Below are 13431 nucleotides of genomic sequence, written 5' to 3' on the forward strand. Positions count from 1 at the left end.
ACCACGCAGCACTTGTGCCTAATCACAGGCTGTGCGATTCACTGTATGTATATAGGGCACCTCTTCCTTTGTCCCTCGCATCATTGTGCATTGCCACCACTATTATCTTACATCCTACGCCGATCGCATGCTACCACACTGTCCGATTGCTCGCGCCTGCCTCAAGATGTGTGAGGCAGTCGTGACACCCTGTACATATCCTCAGGACAAGGAGAAGGCGATGACCGCCGAAGATGATTCCAAGACAAGGAGCAGCAGTCTGTCGCGCTGCGAAAACGCCTCCGATCTCGATGAAGAGGAAGTCGAGGAAGCTGTCGAAGTCGAGTCGCTCTACAAGGTTACGATACTGCTACACAACAAACCGGTCGAGATACCGATATACCAGGAAGACGCCACAATCCAGGACCTGTCAGACAGCATCGCAGAAGACCTCCAGATTCCGCCGGCCAACCAGAAGTTTCTCATAACACCCAAGGTCGGGTTACTAAAGCCACCATTCAAGCATCCCACGCTTTCTGTGCAGTCCATTCGGGAGAGGAAGATCGTGCTTATGGGTGCCACCACAGCTGAGGTGCAGGAGCTTGAGAGCGATATTGCGGACCGGAAAGCGAGAATGGGGAAGAGAAGGGCGGCACTACAGGCTGGGCGTAAGGTGAAGGCCAACAAGAGTCGAGATTGGATGAAGGTGCAAGACGAGGCGCGTTATACCTTTCACACGATACGCCCATTGCCTTACCTGCCCAACCCGGAGAAGAGCCAAAGATTCCTGGAGCGGCTGGCAGACGATGCGGGCATCAAGACCTCTATGCGAAAGCACGGCTTCTCTGTTGGTCTACTCACCGAGATGAATCCTGCTGAGCACACTACCCACGAATCGAGGACGCTCGGCCTGAACAGGAACAGGGGCGAAGTCATCGAGCTGAGGTTACGCACGGATGCGTATGATGGCTACAGAGATTACAAGGTCATTCGGAAGACACTCTGCCATGAGCTGACCCACAACGTCTGGGGCGACCACGACCAACGTTTCTGGAAGCTTTGCAAGGAGATCGAGGCAGAAGTCGAGAAGAGCGATTGGAGAAGAGGCGGGCATTCCGTTGGCAATCAAGAATTCTACAATCCCAACGACGAAGGTGTAGACGATGAAGAGGCGGATGATGGAGGGTGGGAAGGCGGCGAGTATGTGCTGGGCGCTAGCACAGATGGCAGCTCCCGTGCTACATCATCTTGCGAGCCGCTGAGTAGGCGTGAAATCATGGCGAAAGCTGCGGAGGAGAGGATGAAGAAGCAAAAGGAGGCGAAAGATGCTGCCCCTGAGCATTGATGAAGTCGATCTTGCTTTGTGTGTAGTTCAGCGAGGCGTTGGAGGCAAGGGAAATACCACTTCGGGTTTACCATGGCCGGACGGTCGTGCGATGAGATAGATGAATCACGATATTCGATGTACAAAGCCGAGTGCCAGTCCTTGATTTGTGGGCTGCATGTGATAGAGCACAAGTTCAATCGTATGTCAAGAGCGTCGCATGGAGAATTCCAGCCTTGCCGTTTTCGCCGATACGTCACAACCTGAAGTTCGCTGCGAGGAGTTCGTTCTCGAGGCCTCCAGGATCCTGCGTATGGTGAACAAAGTACGTCAGTTCTAGCACTTCGAACAATGTGCTCGAAGCTTGAGCGACTGAGGTAGGAGGTAGAATGAGGGAAAGACAACATCCCGGCCGAATGTTTTGCCGGCGAGCTCTGTCGCGTAACCACTTTCAAACGCGTGCCATCAACCACTCACCAGCTCGAAGCGACATCTCTCCTCGATCAAAGCACCAGACAAGACAATACCTGTGCTCCGAAACAATCGACAATGTCCGAAGCAACACCTCGCGTCCTCGCCTCGCACCTCGAGCAATTCTCGCACCGCAACGTCCGCATCCTAGGCAAAGTCCGCCAGCTTCGTGGCGAAACAGGCACACTTGATGCAGGAGGACAAATCACTTGCCATCTCAACAGAGTAAGGAAGGACCACGATAGCCTTGTGACCCAACTCTGACCATTGCAAGGAATCACACTGGCAGCTCAACCACGCCTTTGAGATCATCGGCAAGGTCCAGCAAGACCTTAGTGTGAAAGTATTGGCAAGCACGGACATGGGACCTGAAGGCAGCATCGGTATGGACTACATACACTTTCTGTGTGGTTGACGTGCACGACTGACAATTCCAAGACTTCAGTGCCGTGGAAGCTGTTGTGGACGCCACGCACCGATATCACGAGATCTTCTACGAGAAGGAGCAGTAATGAATCAATACTATGACTTTACGACTGGTCTACTTTATTCGCGGAACCATGAGGACATGATGTGAGGTTGAGATAGACTACCTCATCATGTTAGTTGTTGGGATTATCGCCATGGCTTCGGTACGCTATTGGCCGAAGCATGTCCAGGCCGTTAGTATCGAATCCGACAGTATGGATGCGTGTTGCCCGTAAGGTTACTGCCCGTCTGCATCTTTTACCAAATCCGCAACTCGCTGATGCTGTAGGTGAATGAACCAAAGTCCATATAGGCGAATGAACCAGAACTCGTCTCCGAGCTCGCAATGCAAACTCTTCTCACGCCGCTGCTCCCACCGCAACACCTCCCCCCCGATCAGCCAGGCCATCAACCGAACTCATCCTGGCAATAGCCCCTTGTGCACTGTTCTTCTCTGCCATTCCATCCCCAGTAGTTTGCCCTTTGTCTGCCGCAAATTCAGTGCTTCGGACAAAGCTGGCGGTGTGATTGTAGTATTCGTCAAGGATCGGGTGTATCAGCACGTTCTGGTTGTGTATCGTCAAGACGCTGTTCGTGGGGACCGTGACCCAATTGTCGCGCTCAAAGGTCAACGGCTCAGATGCGACCAGCACAATGTCGGCTCCCTTGTCCCGCCTCTCCATCTTATACTCCCCTTTCCCGACCTTGCTCTTCGCGTTGGGCGTGGCAGAAGGTTGTTCTGCCCAGTTGGTGCCTGAGCTGAAGAACAGGCTCGCAGCCTCATTTTTGTTGGAGCTGACGTATCTAGTGCATATCACACTCTTTCCATCAGTCACGGCGAAGTTGAGCAAGCTCGTGAAGTTATCTTCCTCTTCCTTTCGAAAATCTGGCAGGCTCTTGATGTATCCATTGATCCTCTCGATAGTCTTCAGCATTGCCTTCCTCAGCACCGTGTGACCAAAACCATCTACTTGCTTCACTGCATCGTCGGGGTCGACTCCAGCCTTGTCCAGACAGTCCAAGAAGAGTGCGAAGGCGCACTCACTATCGGTGGAGCCTTGAATGCCTTCGAACCATCGATCACCAATCTCCGACACCAACCGTCTCTTCACGCCCAATTTCCATCCTCCGATCCCACCATTGTGCATCCACATCAACGCTCCCCTCGAAAAGGGATGGCAGTTGCTGTCACTCAGTGCACCTTCCGTACTCGCTCGCACGTGCGCAAAGATCAACGGACTGACCGTCTTGCTCGCCAACCTTTCCAAGTTCCTGCAGTTCCATGCCGGAATCGTTGACGTGAAGATACATGGCTCGGGTCCGAGGTCGACTACTTCCTCCTTGGGCGCATAGCTGTGGCTGGGATGTGTATTGCTCAGACTCCTCCCTCTGGGCGCTGGGGCTGTAGTGTAATATCCCACCCCAAATCCATCTCCATTATGCGGCCTGGTAGTGTCGATGCGCAACCTCGAGTCGTAGCTCTGTGTGAGGATGCTATGGGTCGGACTCGTGATCAAATGGCTGAGGAGGATGGGCGACTGGCCGGAGTATATCAGAAAACGGCACATGTCGAGGTTCCGGGCTTGGATATATTATGTATATCGGGCCTTTGGCAGTACTCGGCACTCCTCACGTCGCCCCTCACTGCTTCTCCTCACTGCTCCACGACTTCAGTACTACTATGCTCCCGTTTAGGCCCCGTCTGCCGGACATCCAGGTGGTCTGCGAGGGCTGGTCGCACTCGAATCTCCCCAATCGGGCGCGTGCCGCAGTGCTTGAGGAGGTGACGAGAGGGGTTTCCGGTTGGACGTCGATGCCTCCTCGGCAGACACGTTATGATGGCGCAAGATGAGGCAAGGCAAGGCAAGGCAAGGCAAGGCAGCGCGTGCGATCGATCGATCGTCCGCGAGATTGGGTCAGGAACGGCTGCTTCTTGAAGGTTCAATCTTGCAGGCGCAAGAATGTCGTGCATACACATGTTTGTCTTTGTGCATGGCGCCACGCGGTGCAGCAGGGGTCCGAGCCGGGTGTCGTGATATAATCCTTGTCATTGCTACTACACGCACTCTACACGCACTACATGTACTGCTGCGCAAACATCACGCATCGTTGCACAGCATGCACACAGCTTGATACTGGATAAATCTCACGTGTGGTGGCTTAGGAAACAGCCATTGCCATCTCTGCATGACAACATAATTACATCTTCCTCTCCCGTCTGCAAAGCAGCACTTTTCCCCGATGCTCCTAAACCAACCAAGCCGTCCCTATTCCTTCCAGCCTGTCCTGCATACATCAAAACAAAATAGCAAGTTCCCCAAATCCGTCCCACAGTGCTCCTTACAACAACAACACCATGCAGTGCAACTGTAATCATTGACCCCTCGCCATATCGTCTGCTGCGCGACAGAATGATAACGACAGATTTATGCATCAGGACTCACTCATAAGTGCATCTCCAACCAAACTCTTCTCTCACCCTTCTTTAGAATCGTTCGTAGTATTTTTTTATTCACAAGTGACCTCTTTCTCTCAGTCCCGTGGTGTATTTACAACGTCGTACTGCGAATGATATTCAGGAGTCATCAACAATCAACAACTGGGATATCTCGAATCGGTAAAAGCGCGGTCGTTACGGTCGTGGTTCATTGCATGCATGATGCTGCGGCACGTCGATCCATATGTGAAGCCTCTGTCTCGAGTGCTTTTGCCATGACGTGAGTGACTGCGGATATGTTAGTCATGCTACATGACAAGCCGTGCAATATACTTACTTGGCCAAATGACGGCCTTTTCCAACATCATGGCAGTGACTCTCAACACCTTGCTGCCGAGACCGCAAGAGCTCAGATCAATGCCATTGGCCAGAGAAGCAGATGTACTCCCAGCGTGATGTGGATCCATCATGAGTAGGTTCTCTTGCTGCATCCTCTTCTCCTCCAAGCTATTGCAAATGCTTTCGATCTTACGCAGCAGGTCTACATCTTCATTCTCGAGGAGCATGATGGCCGGCACTTGACTGTAGTCGATGGCATCGCGTCCAAGGATTCCCAGAAAGCGGCCTGCTCGCTCCTGGATGGTGGTGCACCACTCTGCGAGTACTTGAGTGCAGTCGAAAAAGCAGATTGCCGATTGGATCGGCAGCTCATGCGCAGTCGGATCGGCATAAGTCATGTTGTAGCTGCAGGCAATTGTGAGCGCGTCCGCCGAGTAATACGCGGCCTTGCGCAAGTGTCGTTCACGGCGTGTAGAGGCTTGATCGTCACCTCCCTGCAGCTGCGATGCTCTTCGGAGGGCAGCTGATGAAGACTTCGCAGATGTAGAGCCCGTGCGCGCTTTGCTGTCGGATGGAGGACCTTCGTACTCGTTGGCAAGCTCCTCGGCCATTTGGTCAAAGTCGCGACGCCAGAATGCCTCAGCCGTGCGCCCAAGATTGACGTATAAACGCACGAACGCAAGATCGAGAAGCGGAATGCTGTCAGCAGAGAGCGGTCCACAGCCAAACGGATTTGGCCTTTCGAGCTTGTGATGAGGATTCGCCTTCCAGGCGACCTGCCAAGCATTCAGCGCAGGCTCGATGTTAGTGACCATCGACTCAGTCTCCTGAACGGTCCAGTCCTTGTTCGCATGGCGGCTTCTTGTCTCCCAAATGTAGTTATGTAAGGCATTGATGAGGACGTGGCAACCGAAAGTGCTGGGCTTCAGTTCTTCCTCGCCGGATTGCAATGTGCCCGTCTCGCTGCAGCTATTGTATGCACTGGGCGCGAATTTGTTTCCTTGTCGTTGACTTGCTGTCAGAAGAAAGCTCAAGGCATTGGCAAAGGAGATCGAGCTGGCCTCTGAAGCTGCCAAACCGCCGCGTGCCTGCCACTCCTCAGCACTCCGAGCTTCATAAAGCTCCTCTGCGCATGGCAGATCGAGGAGAATCTCAGAATTCATGATGGTTGGCGTCTGGTTGTATGCAGTTGTGAGCAGACTTGATAGGATGAAAATGGCAAACAGGCATCGCTTGCGCTCTTCTCCAGTCTTCCACTTAATCCATTGCGCGTGCAGGTCACCCTCGTGGCTGGAAGTGCCGTTCGTTGTATTGTGGTCGCCCATTTCCACGTCGCCATTCCTCTCCGAACCATCACCTGCTGCTGGGGGAGAGCCATCTGTGCGTGGCTGTGCGAGATTTGCTGCTCTTGCCAGGCTGACCAACGCGGCGATGTGGTTGCTGGCAATATCGGCAGCGATCCGATCACCGCAATGATGGCCATATATGACTGTTAGTAGCATCGCCTGGACAAGCCACAGTGGGGTCTCGCTGGCTGCACTGGACCGGTTGGCGGCAGCAGAGATATCCGCCTTGCGCCTTTCTTCGAGGTAAAGCTGAATCATCTTCTTGGCTGCCTCGAACAGATCCTTTGACGCTGGATGATCGTATTCGTACAAGGCACCAATTGCTGCCATTCCCAGTATGAGGCAACGGGCGCCACCAGTAAAGGCGTTGTGCGCAGGATTTGTGGAGGGAGGCGTTCCTCGTGGTCCACTGTTAGTCTCAATGACATCGAACGACAAAGTAGCTATATGCGCGATTGGCAGATGTGGATGCGCATATTGAATGAAGGCTTCGATGTACCTCTTAATGTCAGCTGTACCCGGGAGGTTGGCTCCCTGGCTCTGCATATTGCCCCGATTTGCTGCTGCTGGAGACAATGGCGAGCTCACAGATGGCTGCGAGTACTTGCGATGGTTGTGTCCGCCCACTACAGAAGGTTGCGCCAGACTGCTCAGAAGTGCTTGCCGCGTGGAATCGGTGATCGAGTCTGTGGACATAGATGTCACCGAGCTTTGTCGAGCGCTCCCGGCCATGGAGGATGAAGCGATGCTAGGACTATTGGAATCAAATTGGGACAGAGTGTGCCCGAACGCCGCAGCGCCATTCTGGCTGTGCATGATTTCTGATAACGACTGGTGGTGCTGATGTTGGCTTTGCCCAGCCTGATGCATCATAGCCTGTTGAAAGTACGCGTCGCCAGTAGGAGTTGGATCATGCAAGCTGGAAGGCGATATGGTTCCATTGGCAGCCTCTAGACGCGGTAGTCCGTTCCCAAGCGCCTCGAGCTGGAATGGTGCGCCAGACATGTTCTGCTGCTGTTGCATATCATGCTGCGGCCACTGGTAGCTATTGTGTCGGACTGGCATGGCTGCCTGGCTGTTGCTCATGTTCTCGGAGAAGTCGCCTGGGCTATCTCCACTGCTGATTCTTGAGGGAGACGATTCATCAATAGCTTGATCGTTGTCGTTGCCATTGCCCAGATGCATATTCCAGTTGCGCATCCATCCGAAATCTTCGTCAATCGGTACCTGCTGATTGGTCGCCGGATCGTACCCAAATGGTATGTTTGAGGATGGTATCGAGCCGGCGCCACCGAAATGCAACGCAGCTGGGTTGATCGTCGTGTGCGGTGTAAACAGCTGATCTATGTCAAACCCGCCAAAGTTGGCGCGTGGTGGTGCAGTCTGCAGGGAAGTCGACATGTCCAGGTTGTTGATGTGAGTGTCAAGCTTTGGAAGACCGTGAATGTTGCCGTGATGGCCCATCGCCGTTGACATACCACGGTAGTCAAAATTGCCTGCTCCTGGAAGGCCGTTCATGGCCATGTGGTTTTCATGCAGCCCATTGAGTCCCAGTGCGTTCAATCGGTTCAAGTGTGGGTTGTTGCCGTCGAAGATACCTAGCAACGCCATATCGATGTGGCTAATTGTGTTTGCCCTGGGACGCCCTTGTGCAAGGTTGCGAGCAGCGCCACCAACATTCGCGTTTGCAACCGAGTTCTTGCGCACTCTACTATTGCCATTGATCCCAGCTCCGCCAACGCTCTCCCTCCGACCTTGTCGTGGACGGGTTGTGGCATTGGTCATATGCAGCTTCTGCTGATGGCGCAGCAACAAATCTCGTCTCGCGAAACATCGTGTACACTCCGGACACTCAAATGGCTTCTCTTTGGTATGCGATCTTTCGTGTCGTTTCAGATGCTCCAGTCGCGCAAAGGATCGATTACATGTTGTGCAGACATGCGGACGGGGCTTGTCAGTCTTGGGAGGCGGAAACTGGCCAATGGAGGTGCCATTCTGGACTGCTTTACCATTCGCTGGACGTCCTAAGCATTTGGTATTAGCTCATGCAATGGTCATCTTGTAGTCGAGGTATCGGCATCCATACCATTCGCCGGATTCGCAGACGTTGCGGGCTTTACATTTGAGCTTGGAGAATCGATTTCCGGCTCCTGCTTGACTGTGTCCGGTTGCATGCTCTGATATGTACAATGCTGCAAGCTCTGAACTCAACAAACAAAAGCGAGAGGTTGTCGTGAAGCAGAATAGAAGGACCTCGATTCGAACAGAGGTAGGGTAGCTCAAGGTAGGTCGAATCGTTGTGCACGAGCACTCATCGAGAGCAATCGCGGTACTCCTCGCGGTTCGTACGGTTGGACACAGCTGGAGTCTATGTTCGAATGCGAAATGGCGACCCGATATGCAGCTCGTCGTACGCTTCAGTGGTGTCACACGGACACTGCTCGGCCGGCCAAACTTGGCGACTACACGGTTGCAGGTGTTCGATGGTGACAGGCGCTGTAGTGCAGTGTCCAGTCCAACTGCAAAGGTTCGTTGTGTCTGATGTCGAGTCCAATGGGTATCTCTCGATGCTGAAGCTTGTCACGCTCGAGGCTCGTGTTACAGTATTCGCAAAAGTAAAAGAGAAGCCCAACCAGAAAGCTTTCGTCAGCTGGACGCCAGACCCAGTTGTGCTCTCTGCAAAGACGGCCGACCTAAGATAGAGTTTGGCTCTCTGCTGGGGCCCGGAGTGTCTGGAGCCAGTGAAAGTCTCTTTGGCTGCGAGTTTAACTCTAATGTCGAGCGCCTCTCTGGCCTGCCCGAATAGGCGATGCTGTTTTATTACGTTTCCACGGGGCGAAGAACTGACCGGCCCTCAACCAGACGACCAAGTGTATGCTATATTCGGCGTTCGGCGATACAATGATGAGCAATCATGGACGAAAGACGCTGCCAATGGAGGGACGAGTAATGTATCGCTGGGGAAAATCTGGGGTCTGGAGAAGAGTGCCGTGACCTTGCTCGCAAAGGGCCGGTACCACTTTCCGAGGCCGATGTGGTCAGATCAGTAGGAAGTCCAACAAGCCAGTACGTTTCAGGCATAGGTCTGCTTGAACCTGAGCTCTTGGTGTGCCGGCAGATATGAACCAGGGAAGACGCTGTTGGTGCAAGGTTGCTGCCTTTGGCAGGACAAGCTACATCACCTGCTGGTGGGCGCTGCGATTGACATCGATACGCCGGCAGCGCTGTGAACGCATGGTGCGTCTGGACGCGGTGCAGCTTCGAGGCCGCTGTGGATTGGAGCGTCCAAGCGGCTTCCATGCGTTGATTTGCCAGGATCGCAAACAGGCTGGCCGCGAAGGTGTGGAACGGTTTGTGCTAGGCCCCGAGGCAGTGACAGACCCTGGCGCAAAGCTATACTGCATTGCTGCTAGAGCCTGGAAATCTGACTTCCTGCCGTGGGCTCTGCCTGCAGGTAGGCCGACGGCGGATGCCATCATCATCATCATCATCATCATCATCATCATCAGCAGCAGCAGCAGCAGCCTGCGCAGAAGTTTTGGCCTCGTGTGAGAGCCGCAATGCATCTCCCATGTCCAAGCAGAGAATCGTCAGCACTGAGTCGAGATGACAGCTCTGCGCAGCTCGCTCGCGTTATGACAGGCAAAGCCCGACGTGCCCGGCTGGCGCTGCATTGCAAGTGTCCAGCAGGGTGGGTCAGCGTAGCAGCAGTACCACAAGCTTGTGTCGGAAGAGCGTGCCGTGCGTGCACCGATACCACGTTTGCTGGAGGCGCTGCACGCACCCGATGCCACACCTCCTAACTCGCGCTGGCAGATGGCGAATGACTGCGGGCAAGTGGCTACGAGCCAGGCGACTGACGTTCCTGGCGGCCTGCGTTCGCGCACGCTGCTGGTATGAACGTATGCAATCATGCAAAGGGTCCACCGTCGGCGCTGCATGTTGCTACATAGTAGAGCTAGCAGAGCGGCTCCATGCATTGCGGAACCTGCAGACCTGCACGACGATATGGAGCTCGTCCGCCACTCATGCGGTCGATGTACTTGTGACCTCTCCACGCCACCTTGGCCCACCGTCGCCGAACGTCATCTCGACTCCGACACGGGTTCGGCTTCAAACTCAAGCAAATGAGCGCGCTTCGCTCGCCAGCGCTGGGAGCATGATGACATTACGCCGCGACGGCAGATACGAGCAGCCGACCTTTGCGTGTCCACAGTCAGTTATGCCGGAGGCGAATCGTAGCATATTGGCATTAGATACATGTATTGGGGATATGCGGCGGCCACGGCGGCAGGCATGATGAGCGCTGCCGTGCCTACTCGCACTCACGCATGGCCGCCGCCGCAGCAGGCTCCACCGAGGCATTAAACTGTTCGCGTGCACGAATCGCGAGTGTCAGACTGCTGCCACTGGCGGGTCTCAGCGGCTCGGAGGCTCTGACATTTCGGCCGACAAGCAAAACGACAGACCAGCCACTGCCACTACCCCAGAGAACATGCTTAGCGTCTGGAGAGATGGCAAGCTTACATGCAATTATGAGCCTCTGATTGGTCTCGCTTGCGAGCAGTTGGTCGTGCCACAGCGAGTTTCGTCCGTTGTGCACGCGGAAAGACGAACGTGCAAAGTCAAGCGCCGCAACTTCGAACGTCGTGCGCAAGCGCCGCCGATCGACACCGTTGTGCAGCGTTTGTCACCGAAAGCAGATCTACTCTGCTGTCCATCATCACACATCCTGTCGAATATCCTTTCCATCTTCATGCACGCAGGCCCTCTGCAGGCCGCTCAGGAATGTCACCTGCCTACGCGAACTTCTCTAGCCGCGTCAGAGCACTGCAAACGCCTCGCGGCCACATCACGCCCGTGAAGCGCTACTGAGACTTGGCTGTGGAGCCCCAGACTGCGCTATCCACACTCCCACACCGATTTCCGGACTCTGCCACATAACATTCGTGACGGCGCATTGCTTCTGCGCTCCACATCATCAGGGTCTTGGTCAGTAGCACGGCCATCCTGGCGCCATCACGATGTGAGTCAACGTTGGCGGCAGCGCAGTATTGAATGGCTGCAGCATAGTGCTGTGGAGATAGATGAGTGAGAAATAGATTGAAGTGGCCTCGGATTCGCCCTCGCAAACCTTGGTGATATTGCGAAACAGGCAACGCAATCCAGTGCTAGATCTGGCCTCTACACTGGCTGGACTCCGGACCTCTTGCCGGTTCTTCAAGTTGGAATGTACTGCGGCGGAGTTGTGTCTGTATCAGGTCAATATCTGCGAGTAACTCTCACTGTCGAACAATGGCGAAACGTGTAGGGAGGAACAGCTGAGGACCATTCAAGCCGGCGAGATCACGTTGTCTTGTGCATGAACGAGGTGGATGCCTGAAGGAGTGGTGGCTTGCTGCGTTGCTGATGTTCGACTCATTTCCCGTTGCTGGCATCACAATCGACGATGCCCAGCTGTCGAAGTGACAGTCCTGCACGAAATCATGGGGAGCAGCAATCGCCATAGCCATATGCGAATCACGGCTACTGGACAATGACAAACCTGTGAATCGGCATTATGCCCTGTGAATCTGCACTAAGAAGCACATTTTGCGTTCAGAGCATACGAGGTCCTAGTCGCAGCTTGCTGCCCCGCGATTTGGTGGGGAGCTTTTGAAGGAGCTCTCACATCTTGCGCGACTGACAGCGATGATCCCCGTAGAACTATCCGAGACCGTGCTCGCAGGTCGGCTTTAAGCAGGCCAGGACCACGAGGACATGATGCCTGCATGCCAAATGCTCGTGGCGCAGTCTGGTCGCATTCGCTGTTTTGGGTGAGACCCTGACTCGTGCTATGAACGGCAACAAGACCATGCTTCGGTGCAGCGCTGTTTCACCATCCATGAATTGCCACGCGGTTGCACAGAGAGTTGTTGAAGATCGGCTCATGCATTGCTGCGCGGAATGACGGCGCGGGCCAAGGCTCTAAGATGCAGACTGTGTATGGCCAAAGGCGAAAGCTGACGTCTGAGTTCCCATCTGGCATGCCGTTGGGGGTACCATTGAAGTCGCTATGGAGTCCACATGTCGTTGAGCATGGCAATATGCCCATCGAGCCAAGCTTCGGCGAGATTGTGGAGGCTGTGGAGCACTTTCTGGAGTACAGCTTCGCTAGGGAGATTGTTCCAGGACCATAAAGCGTTGCATGTGCTACTGAACGATCAAGACTGCGGATCAAGCTGGCGACCAGCTCCAAGAGACGACCCGCTCGTTCCGCTGCTTACAGGCTCACTGTATCCGCGCGACTCTTGCGAGGTTCAATGCTCGGCGATGACGGTGTGGCCTTTCATTCATGGCAACGTTGTTCGACTTTTTGTACACTCCGGATGGCGCACGGGCAGCGTCTTAGGAGGCTACCTCATTTCTTGTTCTTCTTTTTCTTCTTGCTTCCGCCAGCGCTCTGTTGCGGTTGAGGGTCTCCAGTGATTGCATCTTTCACGCTGGAGACTACTTCTGCAGCTTTTTGTATCACTGGCGCGTCCTCCATCGGTATGTCTGTGGTCGAGTGTTAGCCATAGCATACGACGGGTTATATAACGCTTGCTACCTTCTGCTTTCTCGGGAAGCGCCGCCATATGTCTCCCAACTCGACCAAGTCCGTGAATCAGGCGTCCGACTTCAGCCGCTCTGTCCGTCTTGAACTTCAGCACCACACCGGACTCTGGATCGTACGTCTTCAGCGTAAGTGTGGCTCGTGGTATGTGTGTTGCTGCGCCGCCGTCCTTCTCGTCCTGTTCGCCGTCTCCATCTCTCTTCCTTTTAAGCAGCTTCTGCTGATATTTCGGCGCGCTCAAGTGAGGGATCTTGTACTTGGTGGTGATTCGAGTCTAATCAATGGGTCAGTCAAGCCCGGAACCACGGCCCTGAGGCGTACTTACGCACCGTAGTAGGTCGCGCTTGCAGCAACAGCGACGTCTGGTGCTGCCACTCGTCGCTAGTGTTGAGGTTGACCATCTTGTCCAATGCAAGTGTATAGCAGAGTGTTGTCACGTAAAAGTCGCGACCTGAGGAAAAAAGTGTCTGTG

The 13431-nt window shown here is 54.3% G+C and overlaps 6 protein-coding genes across 6 annotated transcripts; 3 read left to right on the plus strand and 3 right to left on the minus strand.

The window, feature by feature from the left end:
* Positions 1 to 127: 127 nt before the first annotated feature.
* On the plus strand, positions 128 to 1324 carry CLAFUR5_02806 (DNA-dependent metalloprotease WSS1 2; the record flags this gene model as incomplete). The annotated part of the gene is made up of 1 exon (XM_047901954.1): positions 128 to 1324. The coding sequence occupies one exon, from the start codon at positions 128 to 130 to the stop codon at positions 1322 to 1324; it is 1197 nt and encodes a 398-aa protein (XP_047758588.1).
* A 528-nt stretch (positions 1325 to 1852) lies between these two features.
* CLAFUR5_02807 (Replication factor A protein 3) lies at positions 1853 to 2286 on the plus strand (the record flags this gene model as incomplete). The annotated part of the gene is made up of 3 exons (XM_047901955.1): positions 1853 to 1999; positions 2049 to 2157; positions 2213 to 2286. 3 exons carry the CDS (start codon positions 1853 to 1855, stop codon positions 2284 to 2286), a joined length of 330 nt encoding a protein of 109 aa, XP_047758589.1.
* Positions 2287 to 2601: 315 nt separating this feature from the next.
* CLAFUR5_02808 (putative glutamine amidotransferase DUG3) lies at positions 2602 to 3810 on the minus strand (the record flags this gene model as incomplete). Its single annotated transcript, XM_047901956.1, has 1 exon — positions 2602 to 3810. The coding sequence occupies one exon, from the start codon at positions 3808 to 3810 to the stop codon at positions 2602 to 2604; it is 1209 nt and encodes a 402-aa protein (XP_047758580.1).
* Positions 3811 to 4887: 1077 nt separating this feature from the next.
* Positions 4888 to 8538, minus strand: CLAFUR5_02809 (putative transcription factor TDA9; the record flags this gene model as incomplete). Its single annotated transcript, XM_047901957.1, has 3 exons — positions 4888 to 4967; positions 5017 to 8388; positions 8451 to 8538. The coding sequence occupies 3 exons, from the start codon at positions 8536 to 8538 to the stop codon at positions 4888 to 4890; spliced, it is 3540 nt and encodes a 1179-aa protein (XP_047758581.1).
* A 3798-nt stretch (positions 8539 to 12336) lies between these two features.
* Positions 12337 to 12543, plus strand: CLAFUR5_02810 (uncharacterized protein; the record flags this gene model as incomplete). The annotated part of the gene is made up of 1 exon (XM_047901958.1): positions 12337 to 12543. The coding sequence occupies one exon, from the start codon at positions 12337 to 12339 to the stop codon at positions 12541 to 12543; it is 207 nt and encodes a 68-aa protein (XP_047757767.1).
* Positions 12544 to 12764: 221 nt separating this feature from the next.
* CLAFUR5_02811 (uncharacterized protein) lies at positions 12765 to 13360 on the minus strand (the record flags this gene model as incomplete). Its single annotated transcript, XM_047901959.1, has 3 exons — positions 12765 to 12901; positions 12954 to 13233; positions 13289 to 13360. The coding sequence occupies 3 exons, from the start codon at positions 13358 to 13360 to the stop codon at positions 12765 to 12767; spliced, it is 489 nt and encodes a 162-aa protein (XP_047757766.1).
* Between the last annotated feature and the right edge of the window lie 71 nt (positions 13361 to 13431).

This window comes from Fulvia fulva, chromosome 2, assembly GCF_020509005.1.
Source record: "Fulvia fulva chromosome 2, complete sequence".
Lineage (NCBI taxonomy): Eukaryota > Fungi > Ascomycota > Dothideomycetes > Mycosphaerellales > Mycosphaerellaceae > Fulvia > Fulvia fulva.